This window comes from Camarhynchus parvulus, chromosome 1, assembly GCF_901933205.1.
Source record: "Camarhynchus parvulus chromosome 1, STF_HiC, whole genome shotgun sequence".
Taxonomy (NCBI): Eukaryota; Metazoa; Chordata; class Aves; order Passeriformes; family Thraupidae; genus Camarhynchus; species Camarhynchus parvulus.
In genome coordinates this window covers 8,973,389-8,994,977 of record NC_044571.1, presented here as the reverse complement: position 1 = coordinate 8,994,977, position 21,589 = coordinate 8,973,389, and the positions used below count along the sequence as shown (strand labels likewise).

Genomic DNA, 21,589 nt, shown 5'->3' with positions numbered 1-21,589 from the left:
TGGATTTTTCTTGTTTCCACCCAGAAGTAACAGAGTGTCCTTAAAGGCAAGCTTGCCAGAGAAGCAAATGCAAAAACTACCATTTGTAGGACCTGGTTTTTTTATGTGTACTGCTCAGTTTGGCTCCTAAGACAAATTTTCCTTGGAGCCTCTAGCTGTGCAAGTACAGCCTAAGAGTGTGTGACAGTGAATAAACAGAGCTGCTGCTGCTCATCCTGCAGGGTTTCACCCCAGTTTGGCTGTGCCCTTTGAGGGGCATTCACTCTCAGGGGACACAGGCAATGCATTGACTATGTGGTTGCACAGGTGGTGTCTGGACTTAGCTGGGGGCTATTGGGTGAGTGGGAAGAAAACCTGAGTGGAATTTCATATCATGGCTGGAGCCTCAGTGGTATTTGGAAAACTTTGTTTCTGTTGAAAGGAAGAACACATTTTTATAAGAGATTCTAAAGATAGGGCGGGTGGATGCTTTCCATGGGTTTTTTACTTCTAAGGAGAGATGAGTATGGAATAACCTGCTGTGACTCCAGAATTTCTGTGACTCCAGAAATTAACAACAGTGACTTATTTCTCTTTAATATAGAGAAAAAGAGCATCAGAATGCCTCTAGCCTCTTAAACTACAGTGAAAAACGAACCAGCCCAAGGAATCCTCTATAATAGACCTAGATTTTGCTCTGAGTCATGCTAAGTGGTAGCTATATTAATAGGGCAATAAAGTTTACTTTTCTAATTCTCCTTCCATTTAAATCCTTTAAGCAAACCAATTAGTCATATTCCCTTACAAGAAACAATTATTTTTATAATTTTTATTTAATTTAGTGTTTCTATTTCTGTTTGTGGACAGAAATGTTTTCGGTGGTGACATTCCCCACAACAGAAACTTAATCCTCCAAAAATTTGGCTTGCTTTTCCTGGTATATTTGGTGGCCTCTTTTAGAAATATTTCATTATTGTTCCTCTTCCTTGCTTGCTTCTTCCTCCCTCAGGTTCCATATTCGTGTACCTCATGAGTGGTTTGTTGTAGCAAGGCTCTTTTGGGGCCAGCTGCTACTGACAGTGTAATGGGATAACTTATCAGTCTATTGTGGTTTGTAAGGTCATGAGAAATACCATTATTTTGCAAAATTTAATTTCATTCATTTCTGTCCCATTAGGTCATGTTTTGCAGGACAAGGGAGTGATGTTATGTTTTTTTAGGAATGGCGTGTTTAGGGCTTTTGATGCATATAATTCTAGAAATGTCTAAAGAGAAGATACGTGTAGCATAATTCATAATTTTCTAGAGGAAAATACACACACTTAGTAAAAAATACTTTGCTAATTATGAACTCCCCCCCCAAAAAAGAGATGGACTTTCAGAAAAGGCAGTTCTGGTCCTGAGCTCAAATAGAAGGAATGTTTTAGTATTTTGATGTCTTAAAATGCAGTTTGTAGTAAATACAAAGTTTTTCCCCCAGGAACCAGTTTCGTAGCCAGACTTGCTGCTCTGTTGACCTCTACATCCAGAGTTGTCCATAGGTTAGATGAAATTACTGGACTGCGCGCATCACAACTTTGAAAATCTTTTATTCCCTGTTCTCAACAGGAGGGTTATCAGGGCCATTACCAAAGGAGAAATCACATATGGAAAGGATGAAGGTGAAAGGAGCACAGGCTCAGAGGCTGAAAGCCCAGGTCTGCGTGGAGGCAAATCAGCTCTGAGCTCCGAGAGGTGAGCAGAGTCCGGGACATCTCCTGCTGGGACCAACCTGGGATGTGTGCCAGGGCCCTGGGCTGCTCTGTCTCCTTGGATGCTGTCTGAGGAACAGAGCTTATGTTCATACAACAAACAAAAAACACCCAACAAACCAAAAAATTATCTCCACTTATTTTATCTTACTCTCCTCATGTTCAGCTGGTGACTGATGTCAGCACGTTGGTTTTGTTTTCTGGATTTTAATGGATGAGTTGTGTTCATGTTACAGAACTGAGGCTCTTTGGTGTTCTTCACTAATGAAATGTCAATTGATTGTAATTTATATTTTGTTCTTCAGAACTGAGGCTCCTTGGTTTTCTTTACTAATGAAATGTGAGTTGATTGTAATTTATGTTTTCTTCTTCAAAGGCTGTTTGCCCTTCTCTTTCCATGACTATTGTCCCAGTTATTTGATCATTCTTCTGGGCTTAAGAGATCTCTGCTAGTGCCTCTGATGGCATTATAAAATTCCAAGAGCAACATTCCTGTCATGTCCTACCTTCAAAATGAAGCCAGAAAAATAGCTCACTGTTCCCTTGTTCAGTTGGATACCCTACACTGGATATAGACCCACAGTCTTTTCTCAGGTGCACACACCTATAAATTTTACAATTTGAATTGAAAAAATATTAACAATTTGCTGTGAGTTCTAACAGCAATTTCCTGTCTCTAAACTAGTGTTTCCAAAGAGATATGGCGGAACAAAGGATAACAGGTAAAAGGAACATCATGGAGTTTAGTATGCACCTAGATAAACTTTCTTGTACAAGGAAGAACTTGCTTCTCTGCTATCTACAATTCAAATCCCAATTTCTAGATGTTCTGCAATATGTCTGAAGCTGATGGTGACAATCTTCTTGACAGCTGATAATTTGATTTTCTTTCCCATTGGATGCTGCAGCACCTTCCAGCCAATCTAGCTTTCAGCTAGTTTTCATTAATCCTTCCAGTTCACTTTTTTTCTTTTTTCATTAAGCTTATTAGGCCTTTTATATCCCAGCAGACTCATACATGACTTCAATGAGACCAGAAGTAGAATTTTTGCTCATTTTCTGCATTTTCATTGAATAGAGTAGAGATGAGTGAAGGATCTAAGAGACAAAACCTCAGGAATCTGGTGTCTGTGCTGCTTAATACTGAGGTTATGCAATATTAGTAGCTTTCTTGAGAGTTTACCAGGATAAGGACAAAGGGATGCTTGTGAGAGATCTGTGCAGCTCTTTTTGAGTGCCAAACTACAAGAAAGTTATCATGCAGTTAACCATAAATGAAGCAAAATAATTTTGTTTCGGTGGTGGAATTCAGCGCCTGATAAACTCTCTGTACAGATTTAGGAGTGAAATAGTCTATAAAGACAGCTTTTATGTTTGATTGCCTTGCTTCACTTTCACATAAATAATCATTTTCTAGCTGTTTCTCGGAGCCAGAGTGCAAGACTTGTTAAATTAAGGGGTATTGAGTTATTATCACAACTTCTTCTCTACTTGCCATCTCATTCTCACCTAGTGAAATTGGTGTCCTGTGCCAACGCCCAGAGCAACATCATCAAAATTGGTCATATTTCACCTACCAGCAGGGAAACCAAGAGAGAAATCTGCTTCTTTTTTAATGTTTCTGTTTAAGAGAAGATGTATTGAGCTGGGAACAGGGAAACCCAGGCTATGAATTCAACTCTTCTCCTGGTTTATTTTTTCTCCAGCAAAAATGTTCATTGCTGAATGCTGTAAATAATTTTGCTGCTGAATGAACTGGGAGGCTGCATCAGGTCAGGATACTTCTAGGAGAAATAGTGTGGGAATTTAAGACTCATTTACACAGGCACTCCACCCCACTGCACTCAGGTCTTGTCTACCAAGCCTGGCATAGTCACAACACTATTTTTCTGTTTTCTACTTAACATGTATAAAATGTGTCAAATCTCTCTCTAATAGCAGACTGATCTTAAGGACACATTTTTAAATCCTTAATATCAGTCTGCTATTTCAAAATAATTTTTAAATAATTTTTGTTTTTTAAAAAGGTTTAAAAAGTGCAACAGATTACCCTTTCTTACCCTCAGTGTTCACATGGGTTTGCCGGTATTTTCTAATAGAAAATAGTTCAATGGAAAAATTTCCACCTGTTGTGATGTTAGATGGAAACTGGAGTCTGGTGTGCTGGTCACAGATGATTTTTTTTCTCTTTTACTAATTTACTAATAATTTTATGCTAAAATACTAATTTACTAATTACTTTTACTAATACTAACTCTTTCACATTTTACTAATGTGAAACCTCCAAGAAGACCTGTCCAACCTTCCTAAATTTCTACATTGGTTGAAAGAGTCAGCTGGTTTGAGTCTAGAGTCATAACTGGACACCAAAAAACCACATCACCAAAAAAAACTGTGTAGAAACAAGACAGTGAATAAGTGGGTGTTTTTCTGGAGATGGATGGATGGATGGATGGATGGATGGATGGATGGATGGATGGATGGATGGATGGATGGATGGATGGATGGATGGATGGATGGATGGATGGATGGATGGATGGGAAGGTAGGTGGATAGATAGCTGGATAGCTAGATAGCTAGATAGATGGATGGAAAGGTAACTAGCTAGCTAGCTAGCTAGATAGATAGCTAGATAGATAAAGGTAGATAGGTAGATAGGTAGATAGGTAGATAGGTAGATAGGTAGATAGATAGATAGATAGATAGATAGATAGATAGATAGATAGATAGATATAGATAGGTAGATGGATGGAGACAGATACGCAAGGATGGATGGATGGAGACAGATACGCAAGGATTTTAGAGTTTCTGGAGATAGTGTTGGCATTAAATTGGCTGTAGAAGCGTCCAGAGATGTCGTGTTACTGCAGTTTCCCTTGACACCAGTGGAACAGCCTGGTAGGAATGGCTGCAGGAGTTGTCTCTCCTCTGCTGGATGTGAATGCAGTATGGATTGAACAGGGACAAACAGCTCCTGCAGCCTGGACAGGAGCTGCCCATTAAGGCGTCTGCAGTTCTGCTAGAAGCACTGACAGTACTTGTATGACCTGTGTGTGTAAAACAATTATAATTCATCTTTGCCTGTGTGTTTTTCCTTTCCAGGTGATCCCCCAGCCCATCAGGGCTCTGTTACTCTCACAAAGTTAGCACAGCACTTTCCTTGCAGCAGTTTGCTAAATGAGCTGCCTGGCTTTGCTCAGAGAAATAACCCTTCCCTCCTCTGTCTCCCCTGCAGAGGCAGCACGCTCTCCCTGGGCAGCAGCAGTGCAGGGGCTGCTGCAGGACATGCAAGGGGCAGAGGCAGCACTGCCAAGGCTTTCCTGGCACGCTCTCCCAAGCGCAGCATGACCGCGGATTGCAGCGGGGTAAGGGCGGCGCTGGGCTCGGGGCACCGAACAGGGGCACTGGGCTGGATCCGCCCTGGGAGGCTGGTTTGCAGGAGAGTAAGGATATGTGCTATTCACATACTCTTTGAACAGAGAGAGACATAATTCTCCCTCCCTGGATTTTTCCTGGGGAAGGCAGTGAGAAAGCTCAGAGAGAAAAGAGAAAACAATTCTTATCTCTATTTGCTGCGCCTGTTGTTTGGCACATGTGGAATGTGTTATGGAGATTGTTTACCAAAAGGGATTTGTTAATTGAACTCTGCTGATGGTTATTTGGACTGATTGACCAATTAGGTCAAAGCTGTTTTGTGACTGTCTGAAAGGGTCACGGGTTTTTCTTTAGTATGTTAGTAGTATAGTTTTAGTATAGTATAGCATGTAGAATAATGTAGTATAGTTTAATCAAGCAATTGTTCAGCTTTCTGAAATCACGGAGTCATTGCATCTTATTCCTCTGGCTGGGGGCCACCAGATAAGGATGAGCCTGACAGGGAAAGTCTGATTTCTGCCTCAGTTCTGCTGTGGAGATCCCTGCCAGAGCAGAGCTCCTCGTGCTCTCATCAGTGATGAGGTTTTTGGGTTGGCAGGCGTTTCTCTTTTGCCTAAAAATTGCTGTGGGTGTCCAACATTAGATAATGAGTTACAGATTCTGAACTGGGAGGCACAAGGGATAGGAATAAGCATTTTTGGCACTTCGGAGCCTTGAGTAAGTGCTGTAAAATAAGGATGTGACTTTCAAGCATGCACAATCCACTGACTGCTAAAGGGAATTTTGCAAGTCCAGCACTTGCAGAAAATCAGGCCAAAATGATTTTAGTTTTTTCATTGATTTGGACACTGGGCTCTGCAAAAATTATTCCATAAAACAAAATGTGTTATAAACGCATTATCAGAACATCCAAACACCTCTCACATACTGTTGGACCTCTTGGGGGGAATTTACCATTAAAATTTGGAAAAATGGTAGAAGAGTGCTTAGATCAGAGCCCTATTGAACACATCAACTTTCTTTGTAACTTCCAGATACTTGGTCTAATATGTTGTCTTTCCTAATAAAAAAATAAGTTAGTGTATATGAAGAGCAGTTTTGGGAGCTGTAAATAAATGAATAGTTGTTTTATTTATGTTCTTGTTGGCACATAGACTGACTTGCTTTCATGTGCATTAGATTTGTTTGAAAAATCCATTTAATTTAAATAGAGTTATCTTATTAGCTTTTCTTTTACAGGGAGGCAAGAGGTCATAATGATATCAAGGATATTGAGTTTATTTAAGGGGTTATACTGGCATAATTTAATTAGTTCAAGTGCATTTGGTTTTGCCCTGGCTAAAATCATTGTGCTACTACAAAAGCCATAGGTTTTGTCTTTTCTTTCTTTCTTTTTTTTTTTTTTTGTTTCTAATTTCTGAGCTGCGCAAGCTTCTAATAGATTTGAATGTTTCTTTTCCCTGATATTTTACTCTGATTCTTCAGCTGCAAACTCAGAATGTAAGCAAGAATTGCATCTTTGTGCTAATTTTATGCATCATCAGTGCTAAGCAAAGCAGATTAGACTGAAATCTAAATATATTCAGTAATAGACTGGATGTTAAAGGAGCTTTGGAGTTCTGGAATCTAATAGAAATTATGCTTTTTATAAACTAGTAGTGAATAAACTTAGATATTGTATTTATGGCTTGTGCATTTTTCCTCTTGGGTAGGACACAGGCTTGGAAAATGACACGATTATTCCAGCAAGTGAAAGTGTACCTGAAGATTTAGTAAAGAAGCACTGCAGGAAACCATCTGGAACACCTTCCATTGCAGTTTCTAGGATATCTTTGTCATCAGGCAAGTATTAAGTCTTTTTCTTCATTCTGGCAGCCTATATTATCACAGGATTATGCCCATTCTTGTGAAAGGAGAGGATTATGTCTCTCCTTTTGTTCTTGAAACATGTTGAAAACCCAAATGTTAGTTTCATAAACTTGCTCATTCTGAAAGCACTAATCAAGTGTTTCCCTTTTACTAATCAAGTTCATACCCCTTCACAAGTTTTACACTAAAAATGGGAATCCTTACCCCAGAAACATTGATACAACATCATTTCTAGGTAAATCACATTCTCCCAGAGTTGTTACAAGATGTCATTCACAACTGCATGTTGTTCAATCATTTTCTGTGTGTCCCCCTGTGCGAAATACTGCCTATATATAATATTACTCTGCTGCTGCCATTACATTTCAGAGCCACTTTGCCCAGAAGCAAATTTGGGAAACAATGTGTGGCCAGAGAACCAGCCCCTCACAGACTTCTTGTCTGTTCATTTTTATATGTGATGCTTTGAACAAGTCAATCCATCTCTAATTTACCTAATTTCATTGGAGGCTGGTTGGTAGAAAGGGCTCACACAGGAAGGTGCTGTCACAGCCACTTTGCAGTAGTAGATGGAAATCCTCTTTTTCCTCTCTGAAATGGGAGGCAGGAGCATCCTGCACTCTTCTGCTTCCCCCAGGCACTCAGTCAGCTTCCTGCAGGGCTGATGGGGTGGGTTTGGGTGTACCGGCTTCTCTCTGAAACGCAGCAGGACTCACTCTGTTGTAGCTGGATTCAGCCCAAAGCAGAAACCCAGAGGTGCATCCCACAGAGCAGGTCCAAGGAGGCAATGCTCTTTACCTCAGACATTTCAGCTTGAAAGTGTCAGAGTTTCCCTGAGAATATTGTTCAGTGCAACTCCAGGCAGAGATGTTACAGACAGCTCCTTATTTAGGAAGTAAAAGTTCTGCTGCTCCTGCTACCTTACAAAATAGAAGCTTTCCTGGTAGATAAGAACTGACCTCGTGTTACCAAAGCAGATGGGTGCTGAGCAAACCTACAGGAAACTTGGGAACAGGACTCAGACTCTGCATTTGTCTCTTTGGCAAAACTCAAAGCTCAGGAGAGTGGCCTTTTCTGCCACACCACCTGTAGAGCTGGTAGAAGATGAACAGTTAAAAACCTTTCAGATTCCCACCTTCAGGATCTAAAAGCACTCTCTTCCCCCTCTTCACTTTCTAAATATATTGAAACAGTCACACAAAAGACTTCTATGGGGAGGACTAAGAGGCCTTGGAGAAAGATTTTCTATGTCTTATGCTATAGGGTGGATGAGAGACCTGTAGGACTGTGAGAAACTGCTGGAGCTTTTGAGACTATTTATTTCCTCCTAATTTCTGCACCAGGAACACTGCTAATGACAGAAATACTTTCTACATCCCTTTGTATCCCCAGGTGCTTGATTCTGATGCAGATGCTGGGGAGATTTTAGTGGCGGTGGTAGATTTGACAATCACTGTGAACACTCAGACAGTGTTGGACTTGGACTTGCAACATTCCAGGCTAGCAGGCCTGCCAGAGAAAGTCAAAATCTTGATGATCCATGGTATCATCCACAGAAGACAATCAGAGTAGAGTAGATAAATAAATAGTACAAGGGTAAAACTATTGCCCAGAAGGCTGAGCAGCATCAGAATGCATATTTCTTTCTCCATTTATCATAGTGATATTCAGTTACTATAGATTTGACAGATAATTAAAATATTGTTTTAATTTTTTTTTGTTAAAAAAACATTGGGATTGGGACAATACTTGTATGGAAGATGAAATGGAATATTTCTGTACAAACCATAGCCAACATTTAAATTGTTTTTGTTTCCCAGACCGTAGCAGATCTGAGATAGATTTGAGTGAATCTTTCTCTGAAGGAAATGAGGATACCCTGAGCATAAGAAGCAAATCTGTACCTAGTGCCTTAGATCAGGAACTGGTGAGTTATAAATATGGAAATGTTCATCTGGTGGAAATTCTGTTTGTTTGGACCAATGAAATCAGGACAGTGTGTGTATCTATATAAAATGCGGGTAAGGCAGGACATTCTTTCAGGGATATTTAATGAGTTTTTTAATAGTGTTATCCTCTGAGTATATTTGCTGTAGAGTGATTTCAATGAATAGTCATGGTTCCAATTTGTTGTTAATTTGCTGGGTGTTTGAGTTCATAGATGAAAGAAACCTAGCCTGAAAATAAATTCCAGGCACTAAATTGTACATGCTCCAAAATTCTGTTAATTCATATTTGCATAAGTTTTAATTTTGATGCTGAGAAAGTTCATAGTTTAAAGGCTTTAATCCCAGTCTGGTTTGGTTTTCCATTTATCTGTATTTTTAGCAGGAAGACCCAACTTTCTCTTCTGGCAATGTTGCTTGCCTCATCTTCCTGTTGACTCTTCCATACATCTCCATGCCTTTTTTTTTGTATTCTGAGGACTTTTTTTCCTGAAGTGATTCACAACTTCCATCTCCTCTTATGCACATATCCAAGACAGGCAATCTGCAGATGTGCATCAACGCTATAAAAGAACATCCAAGCTTATTAATTATGCATGGAGGGGGAGAGTTTTTTAAATAATTCTTCATCTAATCACAGTTTATTCTAAACTTCCCAAACGTGTGTTGGTAGCTGATGCATTTTGCCTGTTGTCATAGCCTCACCCTTCCATCTGCTCTTTCCAGAAGAGCATTGGCCATGGCAGATGTCTCCCCTTCCTGTGGTGTTGAAATCAGAGTCTTGGTGGAAAACCATGTGTTGGGATTTCCATCTTTTCTTGGATTAGTAGCAGCCAGAGAATGTGCCTGCAGCGTTGCTTTGGGTTAATCTTTGAGGAATTAACAAAAGACCTTCCTGTGTGTCAGGTGTTAGTGGAAGAAAAACTTCAAAAATAAGTGGTTTATTTTAAAATTGTAATGGAGAAAAAGGATGTGTTCTTTATTAAGAAGCTGGAAAATAATGCAGAAGAAAGGCACAAAATAAAAAAATGCAGACTTTATATTTCTTTATATCTGTTCTGTGCTCTAATTGACTGTGGCAACTTAGATATTTCTCTGAGGCAGCTGCCAGAGATGACAAATCCAGAGAGGTTTTCCGTTCCCTGTTTGAATTTTCTCTTCTTAATCAGAGATTTTGTTTTGTATTTCTTTCTTGCTGACTCAATGAAATTTCAGATTGCATCTCTGAAACTCTGCAGCTTCTTGGCTAGCACAGGACACCTCTCTTGTGGCATAACCTCGATTTAGCTGCTCTGGAGTCTGGTGTTAATTCCCCTTTAAAATTCATTCATAAGAGGAGTCACAGATCTCTGATTTTACCCTTATCCTCACTTTCTCTGCTTTATGAAATGAATTGATTGCATTCATCAGCTTTTGTGTTACCATATTCATTTAGGGTAGTTTGTCTCACAGGAGTCCTTCAGAGTCTTGTCCCATATTCATTATGGAAGCAGTGGTTTAAGATAAAAGCTGTATTCCTGCTGGAATTCAGTTTATTTGATGTAATAGACAAGAAGAAAGTTATCTGATGATGGTAACAACAGCTCCTGCAGCCTGAGAAAAGCTGGAGTTACACCTCCTTTTCTTCCAGCTGAGGTCCTTCAGTCTCCTGCTCCTGGGTGAAGGGAGCTGACAGCAGTGCTATGGGAGATGCCACATGTCAATAGGACATGCAGACTGCTGGAATTTTATCAGCAAAAAGGATGGGAAAAGCTTTTAGCTACTTTGCTCCCACCTTTGTCAGGAAAACCTATTAGCCATACAGAGAAATCAGCTGGAAAATTGAATGGATATTTTGCTTCTCTAACTTAGTATTGCTTTTTATAATGAAAAGGGACAAGCCCCAAAACCCACATGATGTGGTACAGATTTATCAAGGAGCATGGGGTACCAGCTAAATCCAGTGTTGTGTTCAAATGTGAGCACATTTCTAGAGAGGTGTGTTGAATTCCTGACTAAGGAATTTTTCATTGCATGCTCAGCTTTTTTTAGGAGTAATTGGATGATGTGTATTTTACAGCCCCCACTGGAGACCATGAGATTAATATCCTACGAGCTCCAACTTTAATAAGCTAATAACAGCAACCAATTACATGGTTGCTATTCTGTAACAACTCCTGAGAAATGAAATTGTTTTGGTGCAAAATAAATTCAGACAGTAAGTTAAATATTAACCTTTCTTTTTAAATTTCAGATTTCTGCTTGCAGGCAGAAATTGGTATTCAGCACTTGTTAGGACTCCATGAAGCAATGTTAGAATATGAGTGTCTAGACCTGAAACACCCCAATCTGAAAATGTTGCCTTATTTTTTTCCCCGCCTCTGTTTAATTATTTTGCAGTTAAAATGTAACATTGTTTATTTTCAAGTTCACTGGTATGCATACAACAGTGTAAAGGAAAAAGTTTTTCATGTATAGAATTTCTTCTTCCTGCTCCATAGGCAAGTAAGAAAATTATATTCTTGTTCCAAATTTAAAACTAGACTACATCACCTGACATCTGATTTCAACGAGGGGAATAGAAATTACAGGTAGAGTGGTTTGTTGGGTTTTTTTATTTATTTCATGTTTCTGGGAGGTTTTACTTTTGAATGATTCAGCTGTCTGTCTCCCTGAAATAGTTTGCTCTGTTGTGCCTAGGTCTCCAAGGGTTTTTCCTCTGATTTAGTATAAGGTGTCTACCTCTTCATTTTTTTTTCTGTGGGGTACTAACAGTGCCTTTAAGAGATTAGAAAGATAAGAGACCAGCCGAGCAAGCTCATGGTAAGAACATGAAACCAAGTGTTTTCTTCAGTATGTAAATTTTGGTGATAGCTTGTTCTGATTTCCCTCTGCTCAATATTACACGTGCAGTAACAATGGGAAAGCAGTAATAGAAAATCACTTTCAGGTGCTTTCATATCCAGTTCAGTCACTGGAGCAAAGGAGAAGATATGTAACAGCCAGGTTTCTGTAAAGTATGGCAAATATGCTGCAAGCTTGTTATGTAAACTGTGAATTCAACTCTCCAGCAGCATTTCTGCCTGTTCTGTGTTTGCTGATTAGCACAAAAGTCTTTGAGACTCCTGAATTTGAATCCAGTATTTCTCTGGTTAGCTTCAAAGAGTGAGAGCAACTAAGCAACAGAGAATGAGGTGGGTCAAAAGGTGAGGTTTTTATAGCTGCAGAGGAGATATAAGGAACATGAAAATCTGACTTTATTAAAATTAAAAACAAAGTCTTTCAAAATATGCCTGCCATAAGGCTTAGGGAAACACTGAGATTTCCAAGCTATGCCAAATAGGATTATAATTGTCTGCTGGCATTTTTTCCTGTTATTTTAGGTAAAAGTTAAGAGTCCCATTAGGACCATCAATCACATCTAAAGATTTGGTTTAGATTTTACTTCATTGCTGTGTTTAAATGATGATTTTTTTTCTATATTTAGGTTAAAGATGCTAAACTTCAGTCTTGCTTATTAAAACTCAAGCACCTATATGAAGCTCTGCAATTACTGATTTCCCATCTTTTAATTATTAATACAATACAGAAATTTAATTACTTTTTAAAATACTTATCAACTGGCTTTATATAAGACATGAAGTGTATGTGCGAAGATTTTCAGTTCTTTAACGACTGAATTCTGAAGCCACAGCTGTCTCTTCCCCTTATGCTCTGTGTCTGTGCAAAGATGTGGAAAATGTAAACCAAAATTCCCTTACAGAACAGAATTTGAATGCATCCAGCTCCATCTTCCTAAAGTGGAAAACCTCTGAACCAAAATTAAGTGACAGAGGCTGACCAAACACAGTGCAGAACACAACAACTGAAATGCCTGTTTGTCATTTAGGGCTATCTGGATGAAACTGAAGAAGATATTGATGACATAGTGGCCTCTTGTTATCCAAGAAAGCATGAACATATGACAAGTGGATTATCAACAGTAAGATCTTGGGTAGAAAACATGCATTGTCCTTCCACAAAAGACCATATTTCCTCCAGAAAGGAATTTATTTCATATCACTTATCACATTCATCTTTCATTCTACACTTGAGAAACATCTTTTAACATTCAGATAGACTTTCTATTATATTATTGATGCTGCTCAAAGCTAAAATGCTGTTCTCTGCAGGGCATGGAAAGAGAAAACTATTTTGCATACTCATTAGCAGACTTCCTCATATGCTGGGGCTATTGTCAAGCTTACATGTGGAGAAGGCAAACCAAAGGTGTTTGCAGTGTGTGACTGCTCAGCTTTGCAGAGGAGCACTTGATCTGAAATAAATTGAAACAAAGACAAGGCTGTGGGGGGTTGGGGGGGCTCCTTCTCAAACTGCTCTCTGATCTTTTAGATTCTTGGGACACAAACATTTGTCTGTGTGTTTGCACACATCCCACTTCCATGGAATCATTGTCCATCCCCCAGCTCAGTTTCTCTCATTCTTCATGGCATGATTCCTATGGCACCCACATCTGGAGAGTATTTCCCTTTACTGCAGGGGAGAGGTGCTTGGGGATTAGGTTTGTGACAATAAAGGGGTGGCTGCACCTGGTGGGGGCAATAAAATTGGTATAAGGTTCTGCTGTTGATTATGCAGTCTGTTAATCACTGGGAAAGAAAATAGATAATAAAAGCAACCTTTAACATGTCTAGTTTATTACTATCTGCTGTGTACCTCATTTTTAGGATCTGTGGGCAACTGATAATATCTTCAGAGGGTCCTCTCTGGCCACTCCTCTTTATGGCTTTATGTGTCTAAGAACAGCTCTGAACTGCACAAAGCTGCCACAAACTCTATGTAGGGTGTGGAGTGCTGAAGAGGATGAAGAAAGAGAAGTCTGAATACTAAAAGAGAGGAGAAAATTATTGTCTTTGACAATAACCAAAGAACTGTCCTTTCTGTATTGCACCCCATCAGTCTCTGTGCAAGGAAGGCCAAGGGAATCCCCAGTGAAGCTCTTGATCCCAAAGAAATGGAGTTGGTTGAACCTAAGCTCACAGAGCATTTTGATGTCTTAGATCTGACTGTGTCAGACCATTTTTCCCTCTGATTTTTGCTGTTCACAGAAGTAGACACAGCACATCTGAGCACCTGTAGCCTGTGCACTCTGGGCTAATTGCACCCACTTAGCCCAGGCTGGCAGTGACTCACAGCCTGCTGTGCTTGCTGGTCCCAGGGATTTTACAGACAGAATGATTTTCATTTCCTCTGAATATTGGTAGGAGGGTTGCAGGGGCTTAAGTGTTTTCTCTAATTAAGGAACTGCATTTAGAGATCCTTCCCTCTGCGCTTCAGGCAGCATTCTGTCCATGTGCTGGGTTTTGTCCTTTGCTGTAGATTTCCCTCTGACCTTTCTCTTAAGCAAAGTGCAGCTTTTCCAGGGCTGTTGGTTTGAGATAATCTCACATCTCAATGCTCCTGTTTCTCCTTATTCACCATGACATGTTTTTTAATGTCACTGCATACAATGTTAATGGCAAAGTTGTGAATGGCCAGCTGCTTCTCCCTGCAAGAGAAGGGCAATTTTACAGGTTCATTTCTTTATTCCCCTTAAGTGAGTTACTAACATTTTCCCATCATATTTTTACCTTCACTTTGATTGTTTTAAGCCTTTGAGCCTTCTTGCACAGTATATTTTTTATCCTGTGCTATCTGTCAAATGACCATTTACTTTTAAGTCACATTGAAATAATGTTATTAATGAACAGTGGACTCATAACTGTGTGGTTTTTCTTTTCTTCTTTCCCTTTCCCTTTCCCTTTCCCTTTCCCTTTCCCTTTCCCTCTCCTCTCCTCTCCTCTCCTCTCCCTCCTCTCCCCCTCCCTCTCCCTCTCTCCTCTCCTCTCCTCTCCTCTCCTCTCCTCTCCTCTCCTCTCCTCTCCTCTCCTCTCCTCTCCTCTCCTCTCCTCTCCTCTCTTTTTGTTTATTTTCTTTCTTGAATTTGAAATAAGTACGGCAAGTCTTACAATGAATATTTGAGGAAATAAAAGAAATATCACAAAGGATAAAAGACACTGGAAATCTACTTGCAACATGAAGGAGTAAAAATGGAAGTGGAAAGTGACATTGAAGAGAAACTGTATCTCAGTTTTAGTCTTTTATTTTGTGTTTTCCCAATGCTATTGCATGAACTGTTTTAAAAATTTAAAAATTTAGTTTTTTCTTCATCCTTCATCCTCCACATATTTATGTGTTGCTGTCAAGACTCACCACATCAGTGAGACTGAAATGTTCCAGTGCTTCACTGCAGGAATAAGATATGATGCAAAACAAATGTAATTCTTAGTGAGGTATCAAAATGAGACTCTGTGTCTTTCATATGTTGTTTGCTACTTACTAAGCAGGAATATGAGTATTTTTCTTTGGGATTTTACATTTAGTGTATGAAATGTCCAGTGTAAATTCTACAGAACAGAGTCTGGGAGTGGGGGCAAAAAGTGAAGTTTATCAAGTTTTACTAAATTTGTATAATTTTCTTCATGTTTGGCAAGCAATTCGGGAATTGTGTTTGCATAAATTCAAGGGTCAGGTGCCATCTATTTGTTTCAGACCTTCTACCATGGCTTTTTTTTTTTTACCCCAGCCATTTATCTCTTGCTGCCTGCTTACATAAAGATTGAGGAAAAAAGTATTTAGATTAGAGAGAGAAATGTTTGGAGTAGAAAACAACTCATCCACCTCCTTGCATTGGTATAACCTTGGGCTGTTTTTTTTTTTTTTCTGAAGTGGGCATACAAATTGTTGCAGGGATAATTTAGGCATTTTCAGCACATACTGGAGTGGTTAAACCCCTAACAGTGTAAAAGGATATTTTCATATATAGAGGTGGAAATGTATAAATGGTAAAGGCTGGAATTTAGCTCAAGGCATGTTAGAAATTTGAGGAAATATGTCACATTGGTTGGTATGTGTTGATTTTCCCCAGTAATTTTAACCAGCCCACTGAATGGAATTTCAGACAATTATAAAAAGTATTAAAAGGATGAGCATTTTTCTTTCTTTTTTTTTTCCTTAATTAAGGATAAAGCCAGCCAGCATGAATACATCTAAACCATCTTTTTTTTTTCTGTTTATTTTTCTATATGAGGAATAAAATTAAATTTATGGGTAATAATTGCTTATGTAAATAACACTTTTTCTTGTCTGTTGTTGTTTACCGCACTGACACAGAACTGTTTATCCCTTGAGCCTCCTGTGCTGCAGGAGCCTTGGGCAGGGTGCTTGGAGAGCTGGCTTTTGTCACAAACCAATTCTTTCTGTGTGGCTGGACTTTCCTTTCCCTGGACTGTGCCCTTCCCTGCAGCTGGCAGGGAGGAGATGGATCAAGACACAGTTGGTGAGATCCTGCTCTGCCAAGCAGAGGAGGGAAAATGTCTCCCCCAATATTGAATTACCTTTTTTTTTTTTTTTTTCCAGAGAGTGACACGTTTCAGTATTTTAGTGCAATTGTCATCTTTTCTTACAAACTCCACAGAGAAACTGCCCTTTCTTGCAAAGGCACTGATGCTGCAAATAGAGGAATTCTTAGATTTTGACTGGTTTCAAGGAGGAGTGACATGCACATGCACATGTAAATGAGAACAAATCCAGTGTAATCCAGTATGAATCCAAACCTGCTGAGCTACTGTCCTAAAACATAACTTTTTTATTTTGATGCAGAGATGACCTCATTTCTATGTAATTACTTTGAGCCATGCATCCATCCTTCAATACTGAAGTGTGTGGAGAGCACAGCATTTCTCTGATTTGGTGATACCTTTTTCTTGCTTTCTCACTATGGCTTTGCAGTATGAACTTCCTTTACCTTTCTATATAAATAAAGATTTCTCACTGCACTTACTCTTTCTTATTATATCAGTCTAATGCTCTTTTCTCTTGATCTTTTGCACTGCCTTCCTTAAAGAACTCCCCAGAAGGTTCTGACAGAAAATGGACATATTTAAATGTTCCTGAAGCAGATGGTGACACTGTGAGTTCTCCTGAATCCTCTGCTCTAGCTTACTTTTAAGGTTTCTCTCTCTTTTCTCCTATGTTGTTGAAGACTGTACCTGGGTGTCTTGCAAGGTTCTGTGTGTCAGAATTTAGGTGGTTATATATGTTTTGGAGCAATTTTATTCAATGACTCAAAAGGAAATGCACTCCAGATTTCTCAGATGCTTTTGGTTCTGGCAGTGTGCATATTTCTCCAGTTTTCTTTAAAAAATATTAACTTCTTTCATAAATGTAAACTTTTGGAAGAGGGAATCCTCATAGCAGTACACTGCATTTTGAGTGTGAAGGAAGAGGGAATTAGGGATGATACATTATGCTGTAGCAGAAAAAAATTGTGGCGTTATTGATAAATTTTTTTGACTTTACAAAATATTCAGAAATGGGGTAGGGGTTGAATTTTACTCCTTCTTTTAGAACTGTTGATGAGAGACGGGTGCCACTTTAAATAAATGTGGTTTTATACTATTTCCATTATAGGAAGCAACCTTGTAAGTTTTCCTAAGGGCTCCGTCAGCAGCTCTCTTATGAGACTCTGTAAAAATGAGGTGACCAGTTGAGCCAGAGAAGAGACTTTTAAATTTTTATTTCTTCTTGGAACTTACATGAGCTTACAGTTTATGTAGCCTATCTGCTCTTGAGTCCATATATTAATTAAGACGTGTTAATTTAAATTCAGTCATGTTTGTAATTTAATTTAATTTAATTTTAATTTAAATTCAGTCAGGTTTGAGTCTTGCAAGGAAAACGTCTGCCTAGATATTTAAACTACTATTAACTACAGTTCTTATTCCCTTCACATCAAATCATGGCAATTCTGTTCTATGATATATATCTGTTTCTATAGCAAGTCCTAAAAAGCATGACAATATTGCAAGGCTTTAGCTTTATGGGAAAAAATAAAAATAAAAATAAAGATAAAAATAAAAATAAAGATAAAGATAAAAATAAAAATAAAAATAAAAATAAAAATAAAAATAAAAATAAAAATAGCAGATTTTGGGGAAGAGCAGACTGTTTCAGCCTCTGAGCCCTGCTTCTGTTCCCCTCCAGACCAGCATTAACAGCATGGTGAGTGTTTACAGTGAGACTGGTGACTATGGAAACGTGAAGGTCAGCGGGGAAATCCTCCTCAATATCAGCTACATCTACAAAACTGGAGCCCTCAACATCCTGGTGAGGAGCTGCAGGAACTTGGCCATTGCAGATGAGAGGAAGCAAAGGACAGACCCGTAAGCACTGAGAGTTTCCTTCAGCTCTGCTGGGGTGTCCCCTGGGTGTCCCCTCCCAGGTCTTGGGACTCAAGCCTGGGAATTCACAGGATCCAGCTGACACAAGCAGCATTTTGGTGTTGGTTGGGTTTGGGTTCTCTGTGGGAAGGGCATTTCCTGTGTGCTTCTTAAGGCAACATGTACCTGTTCTGGGGAAACAGTAAGATTATTTAAATTGCCAATCTATTTGATACTAAAAGGGAAAAAACTATGAAGGAATAGGCAGGCAGCATCAAGTTTCTTTTACTTCCATAAAACTGTAGTATATGAGAGGAGTGATATTGTGGAGGCAAGGATTAATGGAAATAACTTTTTTTTATGGGCCATATACTCACTTTGGAAGTACCATGTTTTCACAGAATTCACAGAATCACTGGGTTGGAAGAGACCTTCAAGATTATCGAGCCCAACCCAGCCCCAACAGCTCAACTAAACCCTGGCACCCAGTGCCACATCCAGGCTTTGTTAAACACACCCAGGGATGGTGACTCCATCACCTCCCCAGGCAGACCATTCCAGAACTTTATCACTCTTTCTGTAAAAAACTTTTTCCTAATATGCAACCTATATTTCCCTTGGCACAGCTTGAGACTGTGTCCTCTGGTTCTGTCAGTGCTGCCTGGAGAAGGACACCAACCCCCCTGAGCACAGCCACCTTTCAGGGAGTTTAGAGAGTGATAAGGTCTCCTTTTCTCCAGGCTAAACAACCCCAGCTGTTTTCTAAGTTTCTCATCATAATTTTCAGTATAATATGTAAACTCTCTCATCAGAAAGTAACAATTAGTGTCTCTAATCATGATTGATCTGTGGTATAGAAATTAAAAAGTTTTTAATTTGCTTGTATTTTTGTCATATGTTGGTAATCATATATGACCAGTTGGTAACCATATATGGCAAAAGGGAAATTGTTAGGAAAGTCTGTTGCATTTCTGAGGATAAACAAATTAATTTAGCTCTGCCTTCTGTAATGCTGATCTTATCTAACTTAACGTTTGGAGGTAAGGGCCATACCTCTCCATGTTTTGCATATTCTCTGTGATGTGATTACACTCTTCACACTGCAAAAATTAATTTCCTCATATGTGTTGCTGATGCAGCAATGCCAGATCTTTGCTCAAAGTGGTCATTTTACATTCCTTGCTAACCCTCTGCCCCTTGCCCTGCAGCTATGTCAAAGCCTACCTTCTGCCTGACAAGTCCCGCCAGAGTAAGCGCAAGACCAAAATTAAAAGTAACAGCACCAACCCGGAATTTAACGAGACACTGAAGGTGAGAAGAGTCTCTCTCTCTCTCTCTCAGGCTCTGATGAATGTTTCACTTGTGCTCACAGGTATTTTCTATTTGTGTTCCAGTACAGGGATTAGAACTTGGAAGAAATGCCTCAAAAGGGAAGGTGTTTAAGCAAAAGCAAACCTATGAGTTGCAATTTCTGCCTTTCAGCATTAAGGAAGTTTTGTTTGGTTCTCTCCTTTATGGTTAAAAATTCCATCAGTTTCCACAGATCTCTTTCAAAACTGTTGATGTTCCCATCTAGCCTGAGCTTAGAGCTGTTAAAAGCACCTTAAAGATTTTATATGCCTGATGCTGATACAAAGCTGGATTAGAACTTCCTGTCTAACTGATTTAGAAGAGAAAATAACATTTTGCAGTAAGATCTGAATTCTTCTGGGAGGTTTAACTTATTTCTAAAGCAGAACTAACTTTGATAAGAAAATGTTAGCATCTGCTTCACTATTTGTCTTCTTAAAAACCAGAGATGAAGTTAATTTTCTATTGCAATGGGCTTGATGTGCTTGAGGACACAGTGCCCACAGCTCTCTCCTTCCTTGCCCTTCACCCATCCGGAGAGGCTGAACTTTTCTGAGCTCCTCACCAGCTGCTCATTCACCTCCCTGGCTCTGTGCAGGTGGGAATGGGGGGGTTGCTGCCCCTTCACTGCCTCCCTGGCATCTTGACCTCAAAATTCCTGATAATTCCCTTTCCTGCCACTGAAAGGAGTTTTCCAGCAGGCTGCCATGAAACCAGAAACTCCTTTTAGTTTCTCCTGATGTTTTTTTTTTTTAATTTCAGTACATTTTAAATAAGTTTCCTGTAATAGAAGCAAATAGATTTTCCCTGGCTGGTGTACTTGGCTTGGCCTGGCTACAAAATCATTTTGCAGGTGCACACACTCTGGCCATGCTGCTTGCCAAGGGAGAGACTTTTATAGCCTCATTTTTAAATTGTATAGAGTAAAATTAAGGCTTGCTTGAACTGGGAAAAATAAAGAATTGCACTTTATTTATCAAGTAATATAGCACTAAACATAATTGCTATAATATCTCTGGGTGAAGATAGGACATAAAAGTTTCTCAGAAATCCAGATTATAACAAAATGTGTGTAGGTAAGGAAGAGTTGTTCATCCCAACTGAAAAGCCTGTTTAAAAAAAAAAAAGAAAATAAAAATAATTAAATCTGTCTTGTATCTTCCCTCTTTGACTTTTACTCCCTTGTTGCAGAATATGAGGTTTCTCACAGTGGAACAGTTGGCATCTAGGGTTAGGCACTGTAGATATTTCTGTACATAATTTGCCAGCTGACCTGACTGGTTCAGCCTTTGTACAGTATTTGTCCATGTCCAGATATTGTTCCTGATGCAAAAATAAGACATCTGGGTTTCTTCAGCTAACACTAGGAGAAGCATGAATGTCAAGGAAATAATGGGCTTTTTGCTAAAAGTAGAGTGTGCAGAGCCAGAATTCCAGATGCTTATAATTTTCTGTGTTTTGTTAGACTACAATGCTAGTCTTTTAATAGCTTTGATATATTAATATCTAGATGTGAGTTTTTTAATGGCTTTGGTATATCAATAGCTAGACATGAGTTTTTTAATAGCTTTCAAACCCAACAATGGTTACTGACAGGCTCAGTGCATGCCTTGCAGATGCTGCTGTATGTGCTTTCAGAACAAGTTTTTGTAAGCTACAAAGAAAAAAATTGGAAATTAGAGGCTGCTTTCTGGAAAGCAGTGTTAAGCAGACTCTCTTTAGGGATGAAAGAACCAGCAGGGTTTCTTCTTTTTATCAACCTAGATATTGATCTGCTTCTTTTATATAAACTTGTAAGGAATTAACTTGTAGGATCATATTTTTAAGCATCATAATTTACTTTATAGTCATAAATACTCAGTAAATAATACCAAAACCAAAGCCACCATAGTGATAGTAACATAAATTATCTCTGGATGTATACAGCAAAGATTTCATATTAATATTATGAATTTGCTGGCTAGATCCATCTTGCTTGCAAGGAAAACAAATCTCTCTTTCATGCTCCATTTGTTAGCTGCTCTGGGCTTGGTGAAACTGAGCTACAGCCATAAAAGACTTTGTGGAAAATATTATTTCT

At 39.0% G+C, this 21,589-nt stretch overlaps 1 protein-coding gene across 1 annotated transcript in view; it reads left to right on the top strand.

Moving 5' to 3' along the window:
* The window catches only part of SYTL5 (synaptotagmin like 5), a 76,537-nt gene that overhangs the window by 48,223 nt on the left and 6,725 nt on the right, over positions 1 to 21,589 (top strand). The window contains exons 6-13 of the mRNA XM_030953265.1: positions 1,588 to 1,713; positions 4,966 to 5,095; positions 6,818 to 6,947; positions 8,795 to 8,901; positions 12,789 to 12,881; positions 16,845 to 16,910; positions 17,984 to 18,162; positions 19,368 to 19,470. Coding sequence (XP_030809125.1) covers positions 1,588 to 1,713; positions 4,966 to 5,095; positions 6,818 to 6,947; positions 8,795 to 8,901; positions 12,789 to 12,881; positions 16,845 to 16,910; positions 17,984 to 18,162; positions 19,368 to 19,470 — 934 coding nt within the window. The remainder of the gene's footprint in view (positions 1 to 1,587; positions 1,714 to 4,965; positions 5,096 to 6,817; positions 6,948 to 8,794; positions 8,902 to 12,788; positions 12,882 to 16,844; positions 16,911 to 17,983; positions 18,163 to 19,367; positions 19,471 to 21,589) is intronic.